Below are 8,908 nucleotides of genomic sequence, written 5' to 3'. Positions count from 1 at the left end.
AGTCAAATCTCATCCAAAAATCATGATGAGGTATAGATTGCGATCCATGTTTGACAACATTTTGGTTGTCTATGCCCTGTAGACGCTAATGCCCAACCTTTTTTGAATTTGGACCACAAAATTTCAAGATATGCCCAATTTTGTGCCTAAACCCTTATTTCTACCGTTTTTGCCCTTTCAGCCAATTTTGATGTGATTTTTAATTTTTTTCTGCAAACAAACTTTCTTAGAGGAATGTTTTACTAATGCAGAGTGTCACTAACAATTTTTTTTTGCCAAAAAGGCCTTTGAGGTACATGGATCACGATCCATGTTTCTCCACAAAATCTACTAATATTTTCAGTTTGATCCTAATAAGTATTTTAAAGCGGTTGATCACCAAATTTTTGAGTTTTGATCAGCTCTTTTAAGTGTCTACCATCAAACTTTCAAATTTTTAGAGTTATGGCTATTTTGGCCAAAGTATGGTTTTTAGCCCTTTTTGCCCTAATTTGTGTAGCCCAATTTGATGGTGTTGGTTTCTACTTACCCTACTCCTATGTACTAAAATGAAACTAGGAACAAAAATGAACAAAACAGTTCAAAATAAAGCCGTAACGAAAAACATTACAACACTCTGAAAGTAATGAAAAAATCAAAGAATGAAATGCTTCTAGCTATCTCGCTCACAACTCTCTTTACCTCTCGATAATAGATCTAGCAAGTCCTCGTCGACTTCTAGACTCTGTCAAGTACTAAACCCCCATTTAGCTACTTTGTTGCTAGTGTTAATGGATGGAAAGACAAATCTTTGGAAAACAAAACTCAAAGTATGCACTAGGTCACTCACCATCTATGGATCATTCCCGACAATGGAATCAATGGGTCATCGCAACGGACATATGTAGCATAGCTATCTTGCATTAACATAATCATGTCAATACTCAGGGAAGTGACTCGAATGGGGCACAAAGACTCTTTGAGATTGTCAATCCTCGAGAGCTGAACCTAACAAGCAAACACATCAACTCAAGAAGCAAAGCATCACTCAAATATTGGAAAATCTGCATATGTCCTTTCTCACTGCTCTAGGCCATTACACCATTTCGTCGACTAAACGGACTCGGATTGTCATGAAACTTTAAGGGAAGCTATATCAGGACTAAGGGGTATATGGATCGTGATCCATCATGACCCAAGTCATAGAAACTACATCAGAGTAAGTCAAACAAGGCACCCTAAGGTCTAATAACACTCTCCTATGGTTGAAACGTTAAAAAAAGTGATTTAAGCACTCAAATTTGAAGATTAGGCTCACAGACACGTAGTCGTAAACCACAATGGAATTTGCAATGCTTACACTAAATGAAAGAGCAAGGAAAGAGGAACACAATGCAAGTTTTGGAATTGAAATCGGACTATGCAATCACAAGATACGTTGATTACAAGTTGGAGTTGCTTGAGTGCTTGAGCGTACATGCACATGGTTCTTCTCTTCCAAAAGATAAGCCTTCTATCATACTAAGGTTATTGTCTTTTGTACATAGGGCTTTCTAAATGGCTAGTGACTGGCTCACATGGCCTTTATACATATCATGAAAGAATCACAACTCAGGGAATCGACTTGCTATTTTGGATTTAGATTCACACATAGTGTAGTTGCACTAGCTCGAAAAAATAACATAGTAAAACTATATTAAAAAGGTGGTGTTCGGCTATATTGTATCTGCTAAACATTCAGATCCTCCAATCAATGAAGTTTAAGAGACAACATCCGAGACGTGTAAGTCCTCAAGTGCACTCTGTGATTTCTAAAGTACACCACATTTTGCATACATGTCGACCAAGGCATTGCCAAACACGAAGGTATCTTTCATCAGCCCTTGGCTAACAATATCATTGTTAATTCTTTTGCCCATGTCAGTGTCTTGCATAGTGCCACATGACTTCGTAGGTAATTGCATTTGGAGAGGTGCCCTCACTTTGCATCTATTGAAAATAGCCTGGAGCTTCCTAGCCCTGCCTCTGTTGAGCATATCCCGCAAGGAGAACACTCCAAGAGAGGGCATCTCGAAAAGGCAACTCCTCAAGAAGTTTTTGTGCTTTTTGAAGTAGACGATGTTTGGCATACATGTCAACCAAGGCATTGCCAAGCACAATGTTTTCTTTCAACATCCAGTGACTAACAATATAATTGTGATATCTTTTGCCCATATCAATGTCTTGCATAGTGCCACATGCCATCAAGACAAAAGTATAGGTGATCTCATCTATGTTTTCTTCAAGAGTTATGGGGGGCCCTCCAAAAAATATCGGCCACCAACTATAATTGCCTGCAGATTGCAACTATGGGAGAGTGCTCTTAGTAGCCCTCAAGACTAAGTGACATAAGCATGGGAGGGTTGGATCTACGATGAGGGGATTATGGGCCGTAGATCTTGGGGGTGTGGTCTGTGGGCACAATCTCGTAAACCTAGTTGATGCATCACATCAATTGCAAAAGAAATAAAAAATAAGGAAAATTTACCAAAATACCCCTCTAATTTTTGGAAATTCTCAAAATACCCCTCAAATGTCAAAAATTCCCAAAATATCCCTGTATCTATTTTGGTTGGATTATTCAAGATTTTCTAATCTTTATTCGTTTTTGACAATAGAGATCCATTTTTGAGTGTGTAGCATGTAATTTGTCACAAAATACCTCGCAAAAATGCAATTATGTCTTAAAATAATGAAACAATTTATCTCCAAAGCCTACATAACCAACTCAAATACTTTTAGCCTCTTGTATTGATAGATAAGAGGTCTTCTTATGAAAAGCTACAATATTTTTTGGGAATTTTTGAAATTTGAGAGGTATTTTGGGAATTTCAATAAATTAGAGGGGTATTTTGGTAATTTTCCCTAAAAATAATAACAATTCTTCTATTCTCTCTCTCTCTCTCTCTCTCTCTCTCTCTCTGTGTGTGTGTGTGTGTATCTGTCCGTGGGATCGTTAAAGTTCTCTCTCTCTGATCAATCTGTGGGATCGTTAAATTTCTTCTCTCTCTCTCTGGGATGGAGAACTCGCATGGACGTCGACTCGACGCTCTCCTTGGCCATCTTTCTCCTGCACCCCGTTTACAGGTACGTCGTCTGAAGCTTCTATTACGTTATTCATGGGTCGGCATGTTTGTCCCTGATACAGCTGCCATGTCTTTTCTTCACTTCCAGTTCAATCAATGCTCTACACTGCCGCCAGGTGATGATCCTGTGGTGGTTGGAGCAATGGTGTTGGACATACATGCGCACCCTTCCGCCAATGAGCTCAGGCCTGGCACTACAACCCCTGGGAGAGTATGTTTTTCCTTTTATCTCCTACATGGGAGAGCTAATTCTGTCGTTCCCAGTAATGTGATATCACAGTCTAACTCTTTGAAACTGGCAGCTTTTTGAACTTTGAAACCGGTCCTATAGCCAGGACTTGAAAGAGAGTGAGAAACGCACAGACAAGTGCAACCCATCTCCATGTTTCTCAAGCTTCCACATTTTTCCATTGATTTTTACCTCATTTTCGTATTCAATTTGTCACCACAAGGTCGTGCATTTTGTACTTTAGATTGATCACCTCTTCTCTCTGTCATGGCCCTAATCATCCCTTACAAGAGCGTGACATTCATAGTGTCCTCGCCTGCAAAAATGATTTCTTGCTCGATGTTCTCACGTATGTGTTGTGTTTCTTGTTTGTCATGCGTAGCTAAATACAGGAAACATTTCCAACTTGGAAAAGTCGACTTGCACACAACACCTAGAAGCGATAACCCCGAGGACTAGTAAACGTCGGGGGTATACCCAATCGAGGGTAGACAAGCATACAAAGATTTGATCACTACATCAAGAAATACACCGTAACATCTAGAACTCATGGCTGCGCTTTCGAGAGGGGAGGGTCAGCGATGGCGACAGGGGGTCCACAGCTACGCGACAGTGAAATGAGATCGCTGTAGCGGTGAAGACTATTCTAAAATGGTTGGCTTGCGGGGCAATCCGGGGAAAGTTTTTGCCTTGGGGTTTGTCTTTGCGACGAGTCTGAGCAGGGCGCAGCCATTCAAGGGTTGAAAAATGTGGTTTTTAGTTGCAAAGAGTTAGAAATTTATTATCATGTCAATTACAAAATTGACATCCAGGTTGTTCCTACAATGTGTTTTAAGTCCGATTGGTAGGTTCATTAGCATGAGTTACACTTCTCAAATATCTAGTATATGAAATATAGCCATGGTTATACTGTGTTACTCTGTCTGCCAAGTTTAGAGAGGGAGAAAATCATTTAATAAAAGATAAATATTTAAATGTGGCATCGGAGAATACAAGCAATTACTTAGCATTTTTTAAAATTTTCAATACATGAAAAGGTACAATATGTCAAAGGAGGAGTAGGCAGAAATGTTGCAGAATGCATATCAAAACTTGGGCTAGCTCCATTTTTCATTAGCGTTGTTGGTCAAGACATGGCAGGTATTTACAATTCAAGCTGCCAGTTATTCACGGAAAATGGTCATCTATAATTTCATTTTTACAGGTGACTTATTATTATCACATTGGCAGTCTTTGGGTCTCAAAACAGATGGTTAGTCTTTTCCTCCCCTTCTTGTATGGTCTTTTCTTAGTTCCAATGGGTATGGGTGTTCTAATAGCGGTCATCGCTATTCAGGTATGGTAAGTTTTTTCCTCCTGTTCTTTGCTTAGTTTCAATCAGTATGGCTGTTCTAATAGCTGTCATCTCTATTCAGGTATTTGTCGTATCTCAGAAGCTAGTACACCTGCAGTATCTGCTATTTTTGACAAAAAGGGCGAATTAGCTGGAGCTGTTGCAGATACACTTTCTTTTGTAAGTTCTTGCTAGATGTTTTTAGTGAATATCTAGCCGACTCTTCCTAATGTGCTGTTTTTTCCATAAGGTTGGTATTAATTTTAAGTGGTGATCAGACAAAGTCTTTTTTGTGCTGGGCTTTATTATGAACAGGAAAATCATTTAACCCCAAAGTGGATCGGTCAGTTTCGAAATCAAATAAGATGTGCAAGCTTGGTTATGCTTGATGCCAATCTAAGTGAGGCTGCACTACAAGCTGCGTGTGAATGTATGTTTCTTGCTCATTGTGTCACCTCATGATTTTCCGTGTCTATGCATTATTCTCTGTGCATACAGGCACAAGCATCCTCACATACAAATTACACCTTAAGAGGAAGGGCGTTTTTTAACAGACTTGGTTATTAGCATTTAAACTTATAGTGCAACCGTTGATAGTGAATTATGTTGCTTCAAGGTTTTTCACTATAATGTATTAATTTATGATCTGGTACCTTATTGTGTACATTTAAAAGAGGAAATGGACCATGTTGATGGATTTGTTGTTGCAAGAAAACATCATAGCCATTGGCAAGGTGTAAACATGCATCAGTTGTTCGAAGCAGCTCTTGGTTGGTTCCTGTAGGTGGATGTTGTCTCTTTTATTGTTGTGGATCCATTCTTAAATGCTCCTTACTGCATTCCTCAATATGCTTAAGTAGCTTTTAATGCATAAATGATCCACTACTTCACACCAACTGCAAACGCAATTTGCCTTCCGTTAATTGGGTGACACGTTCTATGGGCTTGTCTTTCAATAGATTTGCAGGTTTGCTTTATGTTGTTGTGGCACTCCTGTTCTCAGAAGGCATATTTTGGTCGTGAGATTGTGCTCGATTGAGCCCTCCAAAGCTCAACTGGATATGTTCCTTTCTTGTTTTCTGTGTATAATGACGATGCTTCTGATCTGGGATATACCATTCTTGCTTTAAGCTTGCAGAGATTTAGGCAGCTAGTACAGATAGTTGGAAAGATGAAGAGTTAGAAAATTTTTACAAATTCACCAGCATGCTCATATTTTTCTTACTCTCTGTTGCTTAAAGGCTTTTGTCTGGCTTTCTGTAGTGGCCAGAGAAGCAGGAGTGCCCATTTGGTTTGAGCCTGTCTCTGTTTCTAAATCAGTCCGGCACAGCACCATATCAAGCCATGTGAGATTCCTGTGTAGCATTGGCCAAATCGTGTGGTACTGTTGCTCTTGTGAGTCTCGCCGATAAAATCTCTCTTTATGAAGGCATTGTGATTGTTCTTTCTTTCTGCAGCTGACATTTGTATCGCCTAATGAAGCAGAACTTGTGGCCATGGCAACTAGGGAAGACTACAAGCCGCCTGAGAATGTCGTGGAACTCTTAAATAGCTCGAAAGATTTGCAGTCAGTTCTTTCACTTCTGCAGCTGCCTATTGTGAGGCTTTTGGAGAGGGGGATCAAGTTCGTAGTTTTAACTCTCGGTGGTCTCGGTGTAATTCTTTGCTCAAAAAACTGTAGTGCAACCGTGGACAATGTTCGCGTGGCTGAACTCATTAGAAATCAGGACAGGCATCTTATGAGTAGTGGCATATGCTACATGCACTTTCCTGCTTTGCCAGCAGCATCTGTTGTGAGTCTCTCTGGTGCAGGTGACTGCTTTGTGGGAGGTGCCCTCGCTGCGCTCTGCACTCATCAAAGTTTGCATGCTAGCATGGCATTTGGCATTGCGGTAGCCAGACGTGCAATCCAATCGGAGCAAAACGTTCCTTCGAATCTTTCCGAGGTCCCATTAAAAGGTGCAAGTATATCAATTTAGCAGGGGAAATGACCTTTGTTTGACTAGTTCATGACTTGGGAGTTTTGTTTGCAGCTGATGTACAAACGGTGCTTGTGTCTGCAAAGCATCAACACTCGGATTGATTGTTTCAGCACTCCTCTGGCTCTGCCGACAGTTGTGGATATTTTTTTAGGTGAGTTCATGTGCTGAAAGCACCTTGATTATTTTTGGTGTAGATGCGACCCCCACTTCAGTCATCTTCAACTCTTTTAGCAAGCATCAAAGAACACTACCAAGTGAATATGGACATTTATTGGGAGCAATTGATCAGTAGGAGGAGAGAGGTAGTTGTTCCGGATTTGTTGTTTCAATTTGATTGGAAGGCTGGCTTGCATCCGTATTGTTAGAATTGGTGTTCTTTTTAATTTTGTACTCCGTAAATCAAAGGCCTCTTCTTGTCAATTTTTAATTACATCTTGTAAGGGGGTGTTGATAATCTGACTACAAATTGATTAAAAATCCATGAGATTCAGGAGAAGGAAATCAACTGATAGTGCACAACTACAAGCTCCAGATAATGATTTTATGGAGCCGGCTTTGGATCCTTTTCACCCCTTTGCGAAGAAAGAAAATTCTACATGGATTTTTCATTTAAAGATCTTGAAATTTGAGCTGGATTCAGATTCTTGCAAAAAATTTGAGGCAGCCTTTTTAAAATTTAAACAGACTTTGGATAGAGCGAACCTACCCTGCTGGGAAGTGCCAATAGTTGTGTGGTGCATAGTAATTTTGGCTTTGAAACAATGTCCCCCTTTCGTCTCCCCCTCTCTCTCTTGGAATCCTAGGCATAGATCCTCTTAATGATGGCGTGTAAGCTTAGAAACTGAAGGTGATAGTGGACATAGTTACACCACAATGATACCACAACTGAGTCTAATATAATGGAAGGAAATCTGGCTTTCAGTAAAGTCAGAAGGATATGATACTCAATATCCAAGCTTGCGGTTACATATACTCCCTACTCGGTATAGCAGGTTGAGGACAAGAATGTTTTCAATATGACAAGCAACGTAGATAGTCATGTAGTGTTTGTAGGGCGAATATCATTGAAGATTCCTTTATCGAATTTAGGAACTACATATGGAGGATCACTGACCGCAAAAGCTTTGGATCCAATTTTGAGTCATTGGTGGTTTATGTATACAACAACAAATTGTGGAATGTCAACTTTGATTAACAAGTAGGTGTATTTTGTTAAGTAAGGCGAGTGCAATGTTGTCAAAATTGTATTCCAAAGAGTGAAATTTAGAGCAAAAGTCAGTTCTTGCATTTTGGTCCTCTGTTTAGAGTGGCCGTGGCCCTTGGTGTTCAACGAAGACACCAACAAGGAGCGACAAAAGATATTATAATGTCCAATCTCATTGACGAAGCCATTAGGACAAAGGTCGAATCTCAAGGTACAACAATGCAAATATCTGTGCAAGTGTTGAGCAGATATACCTTAGGAGATGGGTCAGCCTTCGTATCATATTGTCTACACATGGTGGTCCACAAGGATGCTTTATGTCCAGTTTAAGCAAGAGTTTATATGGAAACCGGTGGATTTGAGCAACTTGGCTCCACATTTGGTACTTGATGTTATACGCAGTGAGTTTGTCATTGTGACCATAGAAGAGTTTAGAAGAGCTTTGATTGGCAATGGCAAGAGCTGGAATGGCGACTCACGACAACATGATGGAGCTCTAAGCACAACCCCAACAAGCTACACAAGATACACCAGTTGCATATAGCCCAGTTGCATCTACAACAAGAAAGCAAAGTCCTCTCTTGATAGTTGTGCCAATTGGAGTGCCAGCTCACATCTATGATAGCCATGACCATGATAAAGCATCCCAACTTGTTGGAGAACCCCCCACTGTGACTGGTCCATGCCGAGTGTGCAAGAGTTTTTTTTGAGGGGCACATGTAGTGGTATACCGATAATTTTTTTTTCTATAAATGGGATTTTTTTCTTGCATCTTTTAATATATTTTCTACTCTTCTCAAAGTAAAAGAAGTTTGTGTGTTCAAATCGGACAAGAGTATGATAGACTAGAGGTGGCCAACTCGAAGATGAATGAGGATATCATTGACAATCTAATAATTATACAAACATTCTCGAGTTTTATGTCCTTTGTCTCCACATGTTTTGAAACACTTCACCAAAATTGATTACAAAGATATCCATTATTACGGTCTTCAAACAATGTTGCAAAAATATATCGAGTACGAAATAAACTAAAGCAGAAGTCATATTGAGTGT

The 8,908-nt window shown here is 39.8% G+C and overlaps 1 protein-coding gene across 2 annotated transcripts; it reads left to right on the top strand.

The window, feature by feature from the left end:
- Positions 1-2,947: 2,947 nt before the first annotated feature.
- On the top strand, positions 2,948-7,006 carry LOC147463698 (pfkB-like carbohydrate kinase family protein). 2 transcript variants are annotated; one of them, XM_086490314.1, is made up of 9 exons: positions 2,948-3,105; positions 3,193-3,315; positions 4,371-4,473; positions 4,538-4,585; positions 4,749-4,846; positions 4,982-5,096; positions 5,930-6,012; positions 6,124-6,625; positions 6,700-7,006. In XM_086490314.1, the coding sequence occupies exons 1-9, from the start codon at positions 3,037-3,039 to the stop codon at positions 6,747-6,749; spliced, it is 1,191 nt and encodes a 396-aa protein (XP_086346440.1). In that variant the 5' UTR covers positions 2,948-3,036; the 3' UTR covers positions 6,750-7,006. The 2 variants fall into 2 exon arrangements, with proteins under 2 accessions (XP_086346440.1, XP_086346434.1); XM_086490308.1 differs by having other exon boundaries at positions 5,930-6,061; positions 6,149-6,625.
- The last annotated feature ends 1,902 nt before the right edge of the window (positions 7,007-8,908 follow it).

This window comes from Adiantum capillus-veneris, chromosome 2, assembly GCF_014529385.1.
Source record: "Adiantum capillus-veneris isolate H3 chromosome 2, ASM1452938v2, whole genome shotgun sequence".
Classification (NCBI taxonomy): domain Eukaryota; kingdom Viridiplantae; phylum Streptophyta; class Polypodiopsida; order Polypodiales; family Pteridaceae; genus Adiantum; species Adiantum capillus-veneris.
The sequence above is the reverse complement of the archived record's forward strand: the minus strand, read 5'-3'. Positions and strand labels throughout refer to the sequence as shown.

Bases quoted from the DNA above. Each gene is read 5' to 3' on its own strand.
- LOC147463698 (XM_086490308.1), top strand. From the start codon at position 3,037: ATGGAGAACTCGCATGGACGTCGACTCGACGCTCTCCTTGGCCATCTT. The intron at 5,097-5,929 runs GTATGTTTCTTG...GGCTTTCTGTAG, and splicing joins ACTACAAGCTGCGTGTGAAT to TGGCCAGAGAAGCAGGAGTG. The intron at 6,062-6,148 runs GTGAGTCTCGCC...CGCCTAATGAAG, and splicing joins CGTGTGGTACTGTTGCTCTT to CAGAACTTGTGGCCATGGCA.